The 21457-nt window shown below is 39.2% G+C and overlaps 1 protein-coding gene across 1 annotated transcript in view; it reads right to left on the bottom strand.

Moving 5' to 3' along the window:
- Positions 1-6495, bottom strand: part of LOC121865669 (proteoglycan 4-like) — a 56264-nt gene extending 49769 nt beyond the window's left edge. The window contains exon 1 of the mRNA XM_042365189.1: positions 6152-6495. Within this exon, the coding sequence (XP_042221123.1) occupies positions 6152-6174 (23 nt within the window). The 5' untranslated portion in view covers positions 6175-6495. The remainder of the gene's footprint in view (positions 1-6151) is intronic.
- Positions 6496-21457: the final 14962 nt, after the last annotated feature.

Raw genomic sequence — 21457 nt, 5'->3', positions numbered from 1 at the left:
TCGAAACCGGACTCAGAGCTGACTCGTGTACCCCTGTGTGTGTGTATGTCGGGGTTTTTATGTGGTCTAATCTTATTTAAAGTTAGAGGTGGTATTCAATTCCTTTATGATGCTTGGAGGTATAGTGGTCAGGGTTTCGGATACTTTTATGAAGGTTTCAGGGTTTCGGATACTTTTATGAAGGTTTCAGGGTTTCGGATACTTTTATTGAGGTTTCAGGGTTTCGGATACTTTTATGAAGGTTTCAGGGTTTCGGATACTTTTATGAAGGTTTCAGGGTTTCGGATACTTTTATTGAGGTTTCAGGGTTTCGGATACTTTTATTGAGTTTCAGGGTTTCGGATACTTTTATTGAGGTTTCAGGGTTTCGGATACTTTTATGAAGGTTTCAGGGTTTCGGATACATTTATGAAGGTTTCAGAGTTTCGGATACTTTTATTGAGGTTTCAGGGTTTCGGATACTTTTATGAAGGTTTCAGGGTTTCGGATACTTTTATGAAGGTTTCAGGGTTTCGGATACTTTTATTGAGGTTTCAGGGTTTCGGGTTTCGGATACTTTATTATTTAACACCAATGACGGTCTTAATAACGAATGACGTCATAAAGCAAAACAAAAACAAAACAAATAAATAAAAATTCCAGAAAATATGAAAGAAAAAATAATTCTTTTCGTCTCTGAAAAAAAATAGAATTTAATTTTCCGCTTCAGAAATTAATTTAACGAAAAAAATAAAATAAATTGTAAATGGACATAAAATATTGAATAAATAAATACAAAATTAAATAAAATTCTCCTCTCCTTTCCCTTCTCCTCTTTATCGTGTTATTGTTCACCTCTTTATTTTTATGTTCATCTTTCTCTTCCTTTCCTCCTCCATCTCTCCCCCTCTTCTTTTTTCTCTTCCCCTTCCTCCCCCTCCTCTTCACCCTCCTCCAAAAATACAGTAATCCTTGCCAACTTGTCACAGAGAAGAGCAAAGAAAACGGAGCTAAAAGAGGAGGATCAGGAAACAGTCTGTGACATGCTGAGAGGAGAGAGGAGGGAGGAAAGGGGGAGGAGAGGGAGGAAAGGGGAGGGGAAAGGGGGGAGGAGAGGGAGTGAAAGGGGAGGGGGGAAAGGGGGAGGAGGGGAGGAGAGGGGGAAGGGGAGGAGAGGCAGGAAAGGGGAGGGAAGGGGGAGGGAGGGGAGTGAGTAGGGAAGGGGAAAGGGGGAGTGAGAGGAGGAAAAGGGGAGGGGAGGAGTGAGAGGGAGACAAAGGGGGGAGGGGGGGGAGGGGGAGTGAGAGGGAGGGGAAGGGGGAGGCTGAGAGGGAGGTAAGGTAAACTTCTTAGACCTCTCCCCTTATCTAATGGTCTTCTCCTAACCTAACCTAACCCAACCTAAACCTAACCCAACCTAACCTACCTCAATTTCCCAAGATGAGACCTCAAAATTAACTAGATTAGGGAGCCTATTGGAACTAGGGCCTATTAGAACTGGGTCTATTGGAACTAGGGCCTATTAGAACTGGGCCTATTGGAACTAGGGCCTATTAGAACTGGGCCTATTGGAACTAGGGCCTGTTAGAACTGGGGCTTATTAGAACTGGGGCCTATTAGAACTGGGGCCTATTAGAATTAGGGCCTATTAGAACTGGGGCCTATTAGAACTGGGGCCAATTAGAATTAGGGCCCAATAGGATTAATTAACCCTCATGATTAACGCTAGTGGCCAGAATTAATTAATAGCAGCAATTAGAATAAATTTGTTGATCTGAATGAGTTTATTTTAACTTGGAGGCAATATTGACCTTTACGTTAAGCTACTTAACTACTGTTCCTTCCTCCTTCCCCCCCTGCCCTCCTCCTTCCCCCTACCCCCCCTTCCCTCCTCCTTCCCCCTACCCCCCCTGAAACACAAACAGTAATACCAAGCCTTGAAAAACAGTCAAAACAAATCGTATCTGGCAACAGTCCAAAGCAGTGTTGCCATCATGCAGGGTTTGGGAAATAATTACCATAGGTGAGTATATACATAGAGTTACAGACAGACAGACAGACACAGTACGTATAGACAGAGACAGACAGACACAGTACGTATAGACAGACAGACAGACAGGCACAGTAAGCATAGACAGACAGACAGTAAGCACAGACAAAATATACGATGGTTTAACCCCTACGCGGCCAGAATAAATTCCTATATATATTCCAATAAATTTTTAAATAAACTCAAGCAAATAGTGACAAATAAATTCATAAACTTAATAAACTTGAAATAAAACCAAAAAATAAATATACGTTACTTAATAGAAATAAATAAATTAGAATAAAATCGAAAATAAACTGAGAATAAATGAGAATAAATTAATAAATGAAAATAAATTAATAACTTGAAAAATAAAAAATAACAAAATATTACGTGGCAACTTGAGGCAAATTAAAATCCAATAAAAATAAATAAAAATAAATAAAATCAAAGAAAAATATTAAAATAAATTCAATAAAAAACACCAACTGGCAATTTACTCCAAAAAATATATATATTTTTATTTAAACTTTCCAAAGTATTAAAAAAAACAATTAAATTTTATAAATGAGGTAGAGGGAATAAATTACAAGGAATTAAAGATGGCGACGGGAAAAAACTCACTGGGAGGGGAGAAAATTAATCACTGGGCGACATTCAGAATTTATTTCCAGAATAGACCAGTGGGTGAGGGAGGGAGGGGTGGAGGAGAGAGGAGGGGAGAGGGGTGAGGGAGGTGAGGGGGTGAGGGAGGGGTGAGGGGTGAGGGGAGGGGTGAGGGGTGAGGGATGTGAGGGGTGAGGGAGGGGTGAGGGGAGGGAGGGGGTGAGGGAGGTGGAGGGGTGAGGGAGAGAGGGGAGGGGTGGAGGGGTGAGGGGAGGTGAGGGGTGAGGGAGGGGTGAGGGGTGAGGGGGGGTGAGGGGAGGGGAGGGGGTGAGGGAGGTGAGGGGTGAGGGAGGGGTGAGGGGTGAGGAGGGTGAGGGGGTGGGAGGGGTGAGGGGAGGTGAGGGGGGTGAGGGGAGGGGTGAGGGAGGTGAGGGGTGAGGGAGGGGTGAGGGGTGAGGGGTGAGGAAAACGGAGAATTGGGGAAGTGAGGGAGGAGGAAGAGAGAGAGAGAGAGAAGTAGGGAGAGAAGGGAGGAGGGAGAGAAGGGAGAGAAGGAAGGAGGAAGAGAGAGAGAGAAGTAGGGAGAGAAGGGAGAGAAGGGAGGAGAGAGAAGTAGGGAGAGTAGGGAGAGAAGAGGTAGGAATGTCCGCTGCTACAAGACACCTCACCCCGTTCCATATGCCGCTGTAACCTCGATATAACGAACCTGGAATATTCCTAATGACAAAAAACTCGATATAACGAACCTGGAATATTCCTAATGACAAAAACCTCGATATAACGAACCTGGAATATTCCTAATGACAAAAAACCTCGATATAATGAACCTGGAATATTCCTAATGACAAAAAACCTCGATATAACGAACCTGGAATATTCCTAATGACAAAAAACCTCGATATAATGAACCTGGAATATTCCTAATGACAAAAACCTCGATATAATGAACCTGGAATATTCCCAATGACAAAAAACCTCGATATAATGAACCTGGAATATTCCTAATGACAAAAAACCTCGATATAATGAACCTGGAATATTCCTAATGACAAAAAACCTCGATATAATGAACCTGGAATCACATAATCTTGCATAACTTTACCCAAATAACCTAACTTATGGAACCTCATTATAGTGAAGTCAAAATGATCACAGAACCCCATTATAAAGAATTTTGAATCTATACATGATACGAACCGAGTATTTCCTTTAACCCCGCTACTGTGAATTCAAAACCTAGTATAACGAACCTCGATAACAATTCTAACCCCGGTATAATGGCCAAGTCAACATGAATACACAACCTCATTATAGTGACCATTAAATATATGCATAAGAATGGAGATATAATTAAACCCCGTTATTGTAAATCCAAGACCCGGTATAACGAACACATTAGAATACATAGAGATTATCCATAAAATAAACTTCCAGAATATACAGAGTAAACACAGACTTGGGATCACCTGAAGATTAACCCTCCTGAGATTATGTCCCCTGATGATAAAACACCCTGATGCTATCTAGGGGTTTGGTTAGGTTAAGTTAGTGTTTGGTTAGTGTTAGGTTAGTGTTTGGTTAGGTTAGGTTAGGATAGGTTAGAGTTTGGTTAGGTTAGATTGGTTAGGTTAGGTTAGAGTTTGGTTAGGTTAGTGTTAGGTTAGTGTTTGGTTAGGTTACGTTAGGTTAGGTTAGATTAGGTTAGGATAGGTTAGAGTTTGGTTAGGTTAGTGTTAGGTTAGATTAGGTTAGAGTTTGGTTAGGTTAGTGTTAGGTTAGGATAGATTAGGTCTTGATTTATCGCAAAAAAATTCACTCTACAATGGAAGTAAATTTTTATCGTAATTATACCGGGGTTGGAGTCATTATATCGGGGTTGGAGTCATTATATCGCGTCCACAGGTAATTCAGGGCCGGGGGCGGCGGGGGGGAGGGTGTTGATGTGATTTCGTTATAGCCTTGTTGTTGTTTTTAGTTGTAAATAAAGTTGTGAGTTGGTTAGGTTAGGTTAGGTTAGGTTAGGTTAGTATTAGGTTAGGTTAGTATTAGGTCAGGTTTGGTTAGGTTAGTATTAGGTCAGGTTAAGTTAGGATAGATTAACCTAACCTAACCTAACTTAACCTAACCAAACCTTAACCTAACCTAACCCCTAATATTACAACCATTAACCCCGATAATTAGACCCCCTAGGTAAAAGCTTAATATTACAGAGAAAAAAGTTTTATAAAGAGGAAAATTATGAGGAAAAAATCTTATTTATTTTGTCAATTTAAACTTAAAAGGAAAATCAACTCTTGCTGGGGTCACCCCAAGGAGAAGATGGTGGGGGAGGAAGAGGAGAAGAGGGGGAGGAAGAGGGGAAAGGAAGAGGGGAGGGGAAGAGGGGAAGTGAAGAGGGGAGAAGGAAGAGGGGGGAGGAAGAGGGGGAGGAAGAGGGGAGGAAGAGGAAGAGGAGGAAACAGGGGAGGAAAATGGAGGGAAGGAACAGGGGAAACAGGAGAGGAAGGGGGAGGAGGAAGGGTAGAAGCCGGGATTAGGAAGGCGGAGGAGGAGGAGGAGGAGGAAGAAGAGGAGGAGGGGTAAGGATTGTAGAGAGAGAGAGAGAGGAAGGAAGAGAGGGAGAGAGGGAGAGGCAGGTTGCAAGTTAATCTATATGCGCAAACTGCACCACGCATGCGCCACCACTGCGCCTCCAGAGGACAGATACACGAAGAATAACGCATTTATACGTGTAATTCCCCCTTACACGGATGATAGAGGCTTGTAGGAGTTTATTTTGCTCATGATATTCTTTAAGCATAATATGTTTTGATGTGGGGGGGGGAGTGGGTGGTGGGGGAAGGAGTCATGGAGAAAAGAGGGGGTGGGGTGATGAGAAGGAGGGGGTGAGGGGTAGAGAGGGGGAGAGAGAGAGAGGTTACCAATGCGCGGGTTCTGGTTTAAATACTTTTTCTATATCAATTTTAAAACCAAGTCGCAAAATACCACAGATTGAGAGGCCATTATTAGATAAACACACACACGTAGAAGGTAGGAAAGGTGTCTCAGGTAGAGGTGAGGGATCGAGTCACTGTTCTCTCACTGTTGGTAATATTGTCACTGTTTAGATTGAGTGATATTATGATTTCTTAAATAACTTTTGGAGATGTTTTGTCCATTTTTGTCACACCCCCCCCCTCTCTCCCCCTCACCTGTCTACCTACCTTTATCTACCTGTCCATTTCTCTCTACCTGTCTACCTACCTGTCCAATACTCAATTAAGATAATGATATATAAACAGATATAAATAAAGTATATGTTATTTATATATTTATACATAAGCACGATAGGAATATGTCTATGATGTAAAGTAACGAGGTAACTAATTAACACAGGTATATACATTAACCAGGTAGGAACACAGGTATATACGTTAACCAGGTAGGAACACAGGTATATCATTAACCAGATAGGAACACAGGTATATCATTAACCAGGTAGGAACACAGGTATATACGCTAACCAGGTAGGAATGAATGACAGAAACAGACACTCACCAGTGGTAGTACATTGGATCCATAGTGAAGATGGTGATAGTGGAGACTCACTTCTTCAGGTTTAAGACAGAGACAGACAGACACACACACACACACCACTATACCACAAGATCAGGAATTGTTTTTGTTTTTTTATGCTGTATATGACTGTATCTGACCGACACTGACCGATAACTACCCGACAACTGCCCGACAGCTGACTGACACTGACCCACACTGGTACAGGATCAAATTGTGTTCGTATTTGACATCTGTGGAAATAACCTTACGACACTTTTAAACACTTTTCTACGACCTCTAACGACCGTTCGGGAGATGGTAACGACCGCGCTAACAGGGAGTCGAGGTAGTTGTGAGTCTGAGAGCTGTACCGTGCCCCTGCCAGGCCCGGCTGAGGGAGTGAGGGGGGGGAGGTGGGGGAGGTGGGGGAGGAAGGGTAAGGGGGCTTGGTTGGAGGCAGAGATGAGACAGAGAGAGAGACGGCGGGGAGAGAGGATTGGTGAGGGGGTGTGAGGGAGGGAGGGAGACGGAGGGAGGGAGAGGGAGGGAGGGAGAGGGTGTGGGAGGGAGAGGGGGACAATGTAGTAAGGAAGGGTTGGTGGTGGTAAAATGAAGACTCTCTATTTCCCTCCCTCTTTATTCCTCCCTCTTTATCCCTCTCTCTCTCTCTCTCTCTTCACCATCACCCGTTGCCTCTCCACATCCACGAAAACCCTCCCCCCAAACAGCTTCTATTGACACGAAAATTTCACCAAATGCTTCGTGTGTTTTTTCCCTTCGTGTTTTTTCCCTTCGTGTTTTTTTCTTCGTGTTTTTTTCCTTCGTGTTTTTCCCTTCGTGTTTTTTCCTTTCGTGTTTTCTTCGTGTTTTTTCCTTCGTGTTTTTTTCCCTTCGTGTTTTCTTCGTGTTTTTTTCCCTTCGTGTTTTTTCCCTTCGTGTTTGAACGTGAGGGGAAAAAACTAACAAATTATTTAATATATTTATTTTTATCACAAGGTTGAGTTTTCCTTCCCTCCTTAATTTCACATCATCTCCCCCATCCCTCCCCCTCTCCCCTCACCCTACAGCTTTTTTTTCTCCTCCAAGAGACATCACTAACGATCGTTCACCTTAATTACCTCCCCAATGCAATTAACGATTACCCTCAGTCACCCAAACAACCAAAGGGTAATTTGAGATTAAATTAAAGATAAATAATAACTAGATTAACTTAGAGAAAGGGGTAGAGATAGAGATAGAGAGAGAATAATAAGAGACAGCTGCGCCAGACGAAAAATTATGAGAAATAGACGATATTTTGTGAGAAATTTTCCCCACGGTGTCTAGGTGAGGTTGCCAGTTCGTTGGATAATATTAAAGGGACTATATCCTTGCCTGCGCTACTAGACAGATAGACAGACAGACAGACAGACAGACAGGCAGAGAGACAGACAGACAGACAGGCAGACAGACAGACAGACAGGCAGAGAGACAAACAGACAGGCAGACAGACAGACAGACAGACAGACAGGCAGAGAGACAGACAGACAGACAGGCAGACAGACAGACAGACAGGCAGACAGACAGACAGCGCAATAACAACCTCTCCCCCTCTTCATCCCTCCCAATTATGCCAATTTAACATCCATATCGTAGTTATCGTGTTATTGAACCATTAAATAACTAAGTGATATAAATGTGTTATTTTCTTGTAAATCTGAACATGTTATTGAATTATTACATACATAACTCGGTGATTTAGAGTGTTATTTACTTATAAATCACGTATTGTAGTTACTATGTTATTGAGCTATTAAATAACTAAGTGATTTATGTTATTTCCTCAAAAATCACCAAATTAGAAGGAAAAAAATAACGCCTTGTTGACATGTTTTGTTATTGTTCGAACAAAGGAACTCAAAGCCATTCAAAATAACCAGTGTTTTTAATTGGTGATTGACCGTTCGTGGTTGTAATCCGGGCCAAAATGCGGTCGAAAATCTGGTCAGTATCCACAGTATATTTAAGCCTCTCTCTCTCGCTCTCTTTCTCTCTCTCTCGCTCTCTATCTCTCTCTCTCGCTCTCTTTCTCTCTCTCTCGCTCTCTCTCTCTCACTCTCGCTCTCTTTCTCTCTCGCTCTTTCTCTCTCTCTCTCGCTCTCTTTCTCTCTCGCTCTCTTTCTCTCGCTCTCTTTCTCTCTCTCTCGCTCTCTATCTCTCGCTCTCTTTCTCTCTACAACAATCACAACTACAACTACCACAATCACAATCATATCAACCACAACAACCATCCCTAATTCTAACACTTAAACCTAACCTAACCTAACTTAACTTAACCTAACCTAATTCTAACACTTAAACCTAACCTAACCTAACTTAACCTAACCTAATTCTAACACTTAAACCTAACCTAACCTAACTTAACCTAACCTAACCTAACCTAACCTAACCTAACTTAACCCAGGGGCGGGGGACACACACACACACACACACACACACACACACACACACACACACACTGTCCTGCTCAGAATACATCTCCAAGGTCAAGATCTGTGAATGGATACTTATATTGTCTATGTATACTGTATACCTGTACTGTCTATGTATACCTGTGTTTATATTGTATACCTGTACTGTCTATGTATACCTGTGTTTATACTGTATACCTGTACTGTATGTATACCTGTGTTTATATTGTATACCTGTGCTGTCTATGTATACCTGTACTGTCTAGGTATACATAGACAGTACAGGTACACATAGACAGTACAGGTATACAACATAAACACAGGTATACATAGACAGTACAGGTATACAACATAAACACAGGTATACATAGACAGTACAGGTATACAACATAAACACAGGTATACATAGACAGTACAGGTATACAGTATAAACACAGGTATACATAGACAGTACAGGTATACAATATAAACACAGGTATACATAGACAGTACAGGTATACAATATAAACACAGGTATACATAGACAGTACAGGTATACAACATAAACACAGGTATACATAGACAGTACAGGTATACAACATAAACACAGGTATACATAGACAGTACAGGTATACAATATAAACACAGGTATACATAGACAGTACAGGTATACAACATAAACACAGGTATACATAGACAGTACAGGTATACAATATAAACACAGGTATACATAGACAGTACAGGTATACAACATAAACACAGGTATACATAGACAGTACAGGTATACAGTATAAACACAGGTATACATAGACAGTACAGGTATACAACATAAACACAGGTATACATAGACAGTACAGGTATACAACATAAACACAGGTATACATAGACAGTACAGGTATACAACATAAACACAGGTATACATAGACAGTGCAGGTATACAGTATAAACACAGGTATACATAGACAGTACAGGTATACAATATAAACACAGGTATACATAGACAGTACAGGTATACAGTATAAACACAGGTATACATAGACAGTACAGGTATACAATATAAACACAGGTATACATAGACAGTACAGGTATACAGTATAAACACAGGTATACATAGACAGTACAGGTATACAATATAAACACAGGTATACATAGACAGTACAGGTATACAGTATAAACACAGGTATACATAGACAGTACAGGTATACAAATATAAACACAGGTATACATAGACAGTACAGGTATACAGTATAAACACAGGTATACATAGACAGTACAGGTATACAATATAAACACAGGTATACATAGACAGTACAGGTATACAGTATAAACACAGGTATACATAGACAGTACAGGTATACAATATAAACACAGGTATACATAGACAGTACAGGTATACAGTATAAACACAGGTATACATAGACAGTACAGGTATACAACATAAACACAGGTATACATAGACAGTACAGGTATACAGTATAAACACAGGTATACATAGACAGTACAGGTATACAATATAAACACAGGTATACATAGACAGTACAGGTATACAATATAAACACAGGTATACATAGACAGTACAGGTATACAGTATAAACACAGGTATACATAGACAGTACAGGTATACAATATAAACACAGGTATACATAGACAGTACAGGTATACAGTATAAACACAGGTATACATAGACAGTACAGGTATACAACATAAACACAGGTATACATAGACAGTACAGGCATACAATATAAACACAGGTATACATAGACAGTACAGGTATACATAGACAGTGCAGGTATACAGTATAAACACAGGTATACATAGACAGTACAGGTATACAGTATAAACACAGGTATACATAGACAGTACAGGTATACAATATAAACACAGGTATACATAGACAGTACAGGTATACAGTATAAACACAGGTATACATAGACAGTACAGGTATACAATATAAACACAGGTATACATAGACAGTACAGGTATACAGTATACATAGTCCAGTATACACACATCACCCACGGGAAATATTCATACTATAAAGTGAGTGATTTCTGTTCCCCAAATCCGCCAATTTTTACTGAACGAATTTTCATATTTTATTTAATTTATTTTTTTTCGGAAATTTTACGGAAACGACTTTTAATTTGTTACGATAATTAATTAGCTGTGTGGAAATAGGTAAAATGTATGTGTGTGTGTGTGTGTGTATGTCTGGTCGATGTTTGCATACACGTATACATACATGTGTACATCTAGGGTTTACGTACATGATTAATACATTAGTGTGTACTTTATCATGAAAAATTATCTGTTATTTATTGTATATTTTATTATTGTTACATACATACATACATACATACATACATACATACATACATACATACATACTCACACACACACACGTACTCATACAAACATACATACAAACACATACATGCAAAAATACATACATGCACCCACACGCACATCACGCACATGCGCGCGCACACACTCTCCCCACCCCCACACACACATGCACACTCGCCTAACTTTGGTCGACGCACACGACTTCAAAGGCAACACGAACACATTAGGTACACACATGAGCGCGTCTCTCTGCGTACACACACACACATGTACACACAAGCCACGTACACACAGACCGGTCGACGTTGAGAAAAATATTCCCTTGTTTATCTTTGTGTTTGTTTACCGGTCTTGGGGTGGTTGTTGTTGTTGTTGTTGTTGTTGTTGTTGTTGTTGTTGTAGTGGTGGTGGTGGTTGTTGTAGTGGTGGTTGTTGTTGTTGTTGTTGTTGTTGTTGTTGTTGTGGTTGTTGTTGGTGGTGGTGGTTGTTGTTGTAGTGGTGCTGTTGTTGTTGTTGTTGTTGTTGTTGTTGTGGTGGTGGTTGTTGTTGTAGTGGTGGTGGTGGTGGCTGTAGAGAGAGAGAGAGAGAGAGAGAGAGAGAGAGAGAGAGAGAGAGAGAGAGAGAGAGAGAGAGAGAGAGAGAGAGAGAGAGAATATCCACAAACACAGAGATAATATGGACAGACAGACAGACAGACAGACAGACAGAGACAGACAGACAGACAGACAGAGACAGACAGAGACAGACAAATACTCAGCAAATCACACAGCATACAGCCACGTCATCACCTTGTAAATCACTCCCCCAATCACTGAAGTTGACTACCAATACCCCCCCTCCTCCCTTCCTTGTACCATTGGATCAATACACCTACAATTGGCCCCTGGTTGTTAGGCTGTGTAATTAAGGGATTTAGAACGAGGGAACAAGAGTTAGGGGTTGGGTCAAGGGGGTTTTAGGTTGGGGGCTTGCTAGGGGGCTTTAGGGTTAGGGTTGGGCTTGCTGGGGGTTAGGGTTTGCTGCTTGGTTAGGCTTGTTTGGTGGGCTAGGTTGGGTTGCTAGTTAGGTTTGGTTAGGTTAGGTGGGTTTGGGGGTTGGTTTGGGTTTGGTTGGGGTTGGTTAGGTTTGTTAGGGTTTGCTTGGGTTAGGGGTTGGGTTGGGTTGGTTGGTTAGGTTAGGTTAGGTTGGTTGGTTAGGTTGGGTTTGGTTGGGTTAGGTTGGGTGCTGGGTTAGGTTGGGTTAGGTTAGGGTTAGGTTTAGGTTAAGGTAGGGTTGGGGTTAGGTTAGGGTTTGGTTAGGTTTGCTGGGTTAGGGTTGGTTGGGTTAGGTTGGGGGTTGGGTTGTTGGTTAGGTTAGTGGTTAGGCTTTGGGCTTGCTAGGGGTTGCTTGGTTGGGTTAGGTTGGGCTTTGGGTTAGTTGGGTTTGGTTGGTTGGTTGGTTAGGTTAGGTTAGGTTGAGTTAGGTTGGGCTGGCTGCCTTGGTTAGGGTTTGCAGGGTTTGGTTGGGTTGCTGGGGTTAGGGCTTGGTTGGGTTAGTTTATACGGACCAGAGTATACATACATACACATACACACATACAATCATACGTACATAGATATACATACTCATACACATGCATAATCAAACATACACTCATACATTCTATCATACTTAAGTAGATTCATACATACATATATATTCACGCACATAAACGTACACACAAACTATACACATACATGAACGTACACACAAACTATACACATGCATAAACGTACACACAAACTATACACATGCATAAACGTACACACAAACAAACGTACACGTACACACAAACAAACGTACACACAAACAAACGTACACGTACACACAAACGTACACAGAGGCAAAGGCATTCAGAAGCAGTGACTCGAACCAACACGATCGATCCACTCTGGTCCAGGGAACCCTGAGTGTCAGCCGAGTGTCAGCAGTGTCAGCCTGGGTGTACAATGTCAGCTGGAGTTTAGTGTCAGCTTGAGTCTACAATGTCAGCTGGAGTTTAGTGTCAGCTTGAGTCTACAATGTCAGCTGGAGTTTAGTGTCAGCTTGAGTCTACAATGTCAGCTGGAGTTTAGTGTCAGCTTGAGTCTACAATGTCAGCTGGAGTTTAGTGTCAGCTTGGGTCTACAATGTCAGACTGAATCTAGTGTCAGCTTGAGTCTACAATGTCAGGAGTGTTATAAGGGGACTAGACAGTCAGCTAGGTCCAGAATGTCAGCCGGGGACCATACTGTCAGCCGGGGTCTAGAACATCAGCAGTGTCAGCCGAGGTTTAGTGGCAGACTGAATATACTCTTGGTGCGTCAGCCATGGCAGAGAGAGAGAGAGAGAGAGAGAGAGAGAGAGAGAGAGAGAGAGAGAGAGAGAGAGAGAGAGAGAGAGAGAGAGAGAGAGAGAGAGAGAGAGAGAGAGAGAGAGAGAGAGAGAGAGAGAGAGAGAGAGAGAGAGAGAGATATAGAGAGAAAGAGAGAGAGAGATAGAGGAGAGAGAGAGAGAGAGAGAGGTTCCTCACAATGAGAAAAACTAGATTTCCTGGGGCCCCCTTAATAGCCACGGGAGCAGATAATAGTAACCCACACCCCGAGCCCCTTTATACAAAACCCGAAGGTCGATCATCCCATCTATTCGTCTCTGACAATGACCTTTATGACTTTTTTTTCTCCATTTATATATTTTTATCAGTTTTATGACGTCGGACAAATTCCTTCTCGAATATTCCCAAAATTGTATTCCAGAATTTTTCAATATTCCAGAATTCTTCATTTTTTTATAATTACAATATTCCTACAATTCCAACATTCCCACAATTCCAACATTCCCAGTTCCAACATTCCCACAATTCCAACATTCCCAGTTCCAACATTCCCACAATTCCAACATTCCCACAGTTCCAACATTCCCACAATTCCAACATTCCCAGTTCCAACATTCCCACAATTATACAGGACATTCGCCCAGTAAGAGAAGGTGTAAGTACCATTCCCAGGACTAGGCTGGTGTGGGAACTGGGAATGGTGGAGACTAGGAATGGTGGAGGAACTAAGAATGGTGGTGGAGAAACAGGAATAGTAGAGGACTGGGAATGGTGGAGGACTGGGAATGGTGGAGGACTAGGAATGGTGGAGGACTAGGAATGGTGGAGGACTAGGAATGTTGGAGGGGCTGGGAATGTTGGAGGACTGGGAATGTTGAAGACAGAATGTTAAAAACTGTGAATATCAGAAAACCCGATAAATGGCTTAACTTGGGTGGAGAGAGAGAGAGAGAGAGAGAGAGAGAGAGAGAGAGAGAGAGAGAGAGAGAGAGAGAGAGAGAGAGAGAGAGATCCAAAACCAAAAGCCCTGTACATCAACAAGTAATTACCCCATTAACACAAGGGACTCCAAGATCCGTCAAGTTCTTTCAGGTAAACAGACGGAGGCAGCGCGGGAATAGGGCAATCAGTACTACCTCAACCTTCAGTATAAACAAATTGTCCACGCCATAACTAGACAACGGGAAGAGCTACAGTGTTCAAACTTGGTATGTATATTCTGCATAGTGACCTCTACAGCTCTATTGATTTTAAGGTCAAAAGGTCAAAGTTCAACCCACCTACAGTGAATAAACGATCTCTTCATCCTTATTTGACCCTCTCAATCCTATCTAGCGAGTGACCATCCTTATTTGACCCTCTCAATCCTATCTAGCGAGTGACCATCCTTATTTGACCCTCTCAATCGTATCTAGTGAGTGACCATCCTTATAAGACCCTCCCAACCCTATCTAGCGAGTGACCTTGACCTCTGAACTGGACCAAAACATGTCAGGCTTCGAGAGAATTACTTACCTTGAATAAACGATCGCTTCATCCTTATCTGACCCTCACAATCTTATATAGCGAGTGACCTTGACCTCTGAACTGGACCAAAACACGTCAGGCTTCGAGAGACTGACCCACAGGAAGCCGGGAGCGAGGGCTTCAAGGGGATAGCTTGACACGTTCACCAGCTGCAAGGTAAGACATAGCCAAGGGTAAACTAGGTTGTGTTTACATTAGGAAAAGATAAATTTATAGACATCTGAGGTTTTTTAATTACCATATGGGTGATTGGTTAAATGGGATGTGACCTGACCTGACAAATTCTGACCTGACTTAACCCAATAACCTGGACTAAATTAACCCAGATTTTAATTAACATACATGGGTGATTGATTGAATGGGACGTGTGAGTGTGGACACGAAACACTATTATCATATGAACTGAAAAAAAAAAAAAACATTGACGCTAAAAGTACTAATAAATTTTCTCTCTCTCTCAATTTTGAAACTTTTAAGTCATCAGTCACACATAGTTCCGTGACTTATAAAAATATCCAACTTAAATGCCTTCAGTACACGCGTTGGCAACCACACTTGGACGCGAACCTGTGAATAACGCATTTGGGTACTTCACACGCTTCCCAACCAATGAGCCAAGGTTGAAATAATGCCTTTTGGTATGTATGTATGTATGTATGTAATGTATGTATGTATGTATGTATGTATGTATGTATGTATGTATGTATAAAGAGATCCAAATATATACGGGTTTAGATACAGTAAATAACACGAATAAGCGAGTTTATTAAATGTATAATTTATGAATGAACGAATTAATGACAAAATCAATAAAACTACAAAAAATAAATATATAGAAATTTAGTTATGTAGAAAATAATATAAATAAAATACCGTAAAATATAAAAATATGTTAAAATATAAAATAAAATAATTAAATCAGACAAACAATTATGACTACGACTACTGCTGCTACTATTACTACTACTACTACTCTTATTACTGTTACTATTACTATGCTACTAATACTACTTAACCTAACCTCACACAAACACACACACAGACAACCATTTTAAGCATAACTTGACTCGGTCGCAAAATCACCAAAAAAACAAAATATTTCCATCAAACACAACCGTGATTTTTTTACCCGTGATTGTGGTTGAGTTTGTGGTGAATAACAAGTTCGGTTTTGTGGGATTTTTTTTTACTCTAGTGGGATTTTTTTTTACTCTAGTGGGATTTTTTTTACTCTAGTGGGATTTTTTTTACTCTAGTGGGATTTATTTTTACTCTAGTGGGATTTATTTTTACTCTAGTGGGATTTATTTTTACTCTAGTGGGATTTATTTTTACTCTAGTGGGATTTATTTTTACTCTAGTGATTTACTTTTTACTCTAGTGATTTTTTTACTCTAGTGGATTTATTTTTACTTTGTGATTTATTACTGAGTGGTTTGGATTTTTTTTTACTCTAGTGGGATTTTATTTTTACTAGTGGTTTTTTCTCTAGTGATTTTTTTAATTTAGTGGTGTTTAGTTTTTTCTAGTGGGATTTTTTTTACTCTAGTGGGATTTATTTTTACTCTAGTGGGATTTATTTTTACTCTAGTGGGATTTATTTTTACTCTAGTGGGATTTATTTTTACTCTAGTGGGATTTATTTTTACTCTCTGTCTTTCTCTCTACACCTAATTCTATCTCTATTTCTCTCACTCTCTCTAACTGACCCCCTCATTCCCTCCCTCTCTCAGTTTGTCTTTACAGTGATTAATGATGCAGCTGTCTCTCTCTCTCTCACCCTCCCGCCTCCTCTAATCAATCACCAAACTCTCACCCTGATTGTCTTCCACCCCCTTCTGTCTCTCTTCTCTCCCTTGCCTCTCTCCCTTCCCTTTCAATATCTCCCTCCCCTCTCCCTGACTCCCTCCCTCCCTTTCTTCTCTCACCCTTTCCTCCTTCCCTTCTCTCACCCTTTCCCCCCTCCCTTCTCTCACCCTTTCCTCCCTTCCTTCTCTCACCCTTTCCTCCCCCTTCTCCAATACTGTCAGCATTAAAAAACAATAATATTTAAACTTGGAGCGTAATTAAGGAAACATTACTGTTACCCTTAGCGAGAAATACTCCTAACACACACACACACAGGCATACACGTACACACACACATATACATACACACAGGCATATACGTTCACACACACACATAAACACATATAAATACACAAGAACATACTGTACAAACATATACATACATGCATGCATACACACACACACACACACACTAGCATACACGTACATACACACACACAGTCGTTGTTTTAACAGGTGATACAGGTACACTAGAGCAAATATACTATTAATTAAAAACAAGTACAGGTATTTTCATTTGTGTGGCTGGCATAGTTTTATGTATGTATGTATGAGTGAATGTATGTGTACGTATGAATGAATGTGTGTGTATGTATGTATGGAAATGTTTGTGTATATAATTATCATGGATGTATATTTGTGTATTTGTTTGTATCATGTAACCCACATCACCCACACCCTAGCTATAATTCTCACCCACACCATCACCCACACCCTAGCTATAATTCTCACCCACACCATCACCCACACCCTAGCTATAATTCTCACCCACACCATCACCCACACCCTAGCTATAATTCTCACCCACACCATCACCCACACCCTAGCTATAATTCTCACCCACACCTCCTAAATACAAGCCACACCACCCCCACCATCCCACCATCCCCCCCCCACACACCACCAGATTGCAACCCAAATATCGGTTAAGTAGTCAGATCCTCATGACCAGGCGAACGGATTTACCCTGATACCTTCAAGAACTCATCAGGATTGTTCAATGTCTCAATTCTTCTGTAGTTTTTATGTAATATCGACTGTAATTTGGATAAGATGGTAACAGATATTTTTTGTATTATTTTTGTATTTGTAAATTTGTGTATGAAAAGGTTATTTTGTATTTTTTAGTGTATTTGTATTAATTATTTTGTATTTTCCTGTAATGTGATTATTGTCAGGTTAATTTAATGTTACCTGTGCTGTATTTTTTATTTTGTTACCTGTACTGTAGTGTGTATGTATGTATGTATGTGTGTGTGTGTGTTCATGTAAGTTTAGATACTCAGATACATACACAAACACACATACAAGATATGAACACAAAACACACAAACAATCACACTTAAACACACATACACACGCACACAATTACACATCCCCTCACACAAACACATACACACCAGTACACATACAAACACGCACAAACACATTCACACAATCAAACATCCACTCACACAAACATACACCACTACACATACACACAAACACTCACACAAACACTCACACATACACACAAACACTCACACATACACACAAACACTCACACATACTAAACACACCCATTTCAACCCCCCAAATTAATCACTGTAAAGCCTTTTCTCTCCGTCATCATAATTACATGTAGTTTATTTACAAATATTACAGTAATTCCTACACTACAGGTGTCATTAATTACGGGTTATTACATGATTACAACGCTTTGGAACTTGTGGGTAATTACAACAGACAGCAGAGTATGGCATAATTACGCTGTTATTATTATTATTATTATTATCATTGTTATTATTATCGTTCTCGTTATTGTTATTTTTATTATCGTTATTATTATTACTGTTATCATTATTATTATTACTCTTCCTCACTCACTGTAATAACCTGCCAAGCTCTTGAACCAATGACCACTGTATTCTGAAATGTTTATCACTCCACTGTATTATGTAATAGCCTCCCACGTTCTTGTCTGAGCCAATGTGTGTGACAACAGGGTACCAGTGTTACCAATGCATACTTCTTGCTTACATACACGATAGCGAAAACCTATATCTTTCTATATGTCTGCCTGTCCATTCATATATCTACCTCTCTCTCTCTCTCTAAAGAATTCAATTTCGACAAAAGAATATCAGCTTATTTTTCACATTCTTTTTAAATAATCACAAATATATATGTAATTTTTACCCTCTAGTACATTTCTTCACTAATTTATTATATGTAGTTTTTCGTTTTGATTATTTCCCTTTCGTTTGTCTGTACGTTATAAAATCGATTCGTGTTGAAATTCTTTACTGATGGCGAATTTTACTGGTTTTTCCTGATTATTGATGTTTTGGTGAAAATTAGATTATATTTTAACGCATTATGTAAGTGTGGAAGGAGTGTTGGTATGGAGGCAGGCAGGCGTTAGTGTGGCCGGGTCTTACAACAAAGAGGGTGAAGGGAAGGCCAAGGTGCAGCCCAGAGACCTTGAAAACGCGGGAGTTTGGTATCATAGAAAATGGTCACAATAATCATCAGAGAAAACCATCATTTGTTTTAGCGGGAACTACTCTAATTTTAACCGCTGTACTGTAAAGATAATTTAAAAGATGTTGTATTTGCTAGACTTAGGTTAGGATATAAGTACCTCAGGCAGTATGTTCCTCAAGCAGATCATACCTTCCACCGTGAACTAACAATAATTATCAAATAAATTCACAGTAATTCAACGTGTGATGACGCAAGATAGCTTTACAAAATATACATTATGACACATTAATTTGATAAATAAACACTATCTCACCCTCCCAGCCTTATAACGAAACTTCAATCAACTAAGAAATAAAATCACAACAAACTTAACCTACCCCTAAATACTGATAAAACGTTGACATAAATTAGGTTCGTTTAGAAAAAGTGTCGTGAACTTATTTTCCCGCGATTTTTCGTAATGTCTTTCAGTCAATTTATATAACAATTGTAACCCACAGAAACTAATCTAACCCACTGAAATACCAGATACATCGTTTAATTACGTTGTTAGAGTATGATTTGTGTGTCGTCTACTTTATGAGTGATTATCAAACTAGTACATAATGTTAAATAATAATAGTAATAAGAAAAACAGGAAAGCAATAATAATAATAATAATAATAATAATAATGATAATAATAATAATAATAATAGTAATAATAATAATAATGATAATAATAATAATAATAGTAATAATGATAATGATAATAATGGATATAGCCTCAAAATGCTCATGTCCCCCCCACCTATAATTTCTTGTCTTCCCTCTTTTGATATTCCTTGATCCGCCCCTGATTGTACTTATAATATATTAAATAAATAATAAAAATGCAATATAATAATAAAGAGTAATAACGAAATAACAATAAAAAATTGACAAAGAAAATTAGACCTAACCTTCACGAAAAATCAGTTACCCATTATCCAGTGTTTTAATAGCTAGCTAGTTCCTCCTCTAGTAATAATAGCAATGATATTATAGTTTAGTTAAGATTAGATACCTTATTATATAAATCCAAATGAAATAACCAATCACCATCGAGTAATTAATCTGATTAATTTCACTTGACATTGCCCAAGTCTTAACACCCGCGTATCATAATCGACCATAAATATAAAATAAACAAATAAATTAACCATTACTCACCATTTACAGGTATATTAGATAATACTACGGCTTCCATGATGGTATAACACACTTGGTATAACAAAAAACTCGAGAAAATAGTAAAAATATGAAGAGAAAAATGTCTGCTGCCTCCTCCCTCAGCCTCTGGCACTTCTCTGACATTTGGCGGGAAAATGACCCTAAAAATGTCAGTCGTCCCAAAACTTTTATTTTTAAATTTTCTCTCCCTAAAACATGTTATATATACTTAATTATCCACCTATATTTGTCTATTTATATAGTTTACATATATAAACTTAATTATATGTTTTATCAGCTTATTGTAGAGAAATATAGAGAAAAATAGGTGTTTGATCTTATTATAAATGGGTAGTTTAGCGTCAAGAGCTGTTAGGTATTTTAGCTGGTTATAATGCATCATAGTGACGGCTCATTATACTAAATAACATATAATTATAATGTAAATTCTTTTTTTGTGTAAATCATTCCTAATTACACTTTACGTATGTGTCTGAGTGTATGTTAAGTAATATACATTGAAGATATACAGTATATAAATTAAAATAAACATCACTAACAATTTATATAGCTGAAAATAGCTTATAAAATAGAATAAATTACTAGCAATTCATATAGCCGGAAATTACAATATCTATATCTATTACACCTCTATAAATAATATATATACATAGTTAGGAAATACACTATATACATAAGGATGATGAATAAAAATGGTGAAAAAATGTCTTTATTCTTTTTTTACACTGTACATCTATTTATATACTTGAGAAATAATACAATAAATAATTAGTGACGATGTATAGTGAAAGTATTTTATGTGACGTAGTTGTGACGTCATGGTCAGGGGTGTGGCTTTGAGTTGCTGTAATATATTTGTGACGTAGTTGTGACGTTATGGTTAGGGATGTGGCTTTGAGTTGCTGTAATATATTTGTGACGTAGTTGTGACGTTATGATCAGGGATGTGGCTTTGAGTTGCAGTAATATATTTGTGACGTAGTTGTGACGTTATGATCAGGGGTGTGGCTTTGTGTTGCAGTAATATATTTGTGACGTAGTTGTGACGTTATGATCAGGGATGTGGCTTTGAGTTGCAGTAATATATTTGTGACGTAGTTGTGACGTTATGATCAGGGTGTGGCTTTGTGTTGCAGTAATATATTTGT

The sequence above is a fragment of the Homarus americanus genome, unplaced genomic scaffold (assembly GCF_018991925.1).
Source record: "Homarus americanus isolate GMGI-L3 unplaced genomic scaffold, GMGI_Hamer_2.0 scaffold8022, whole genome shotgun sequence".
In the NCBI taxonomy this organism is placed as follows: domain Eukaryota; kingdom Metazoa; phylum Arthropoda; class Malacostraca; order Decapoda; family Nephropidae; genus Homarus; species Homarus americanus.
Note: the sequence above shows the minus strand (reverse complement) of the source record. Positions and strands in the feature narration are given on the sequence as shown.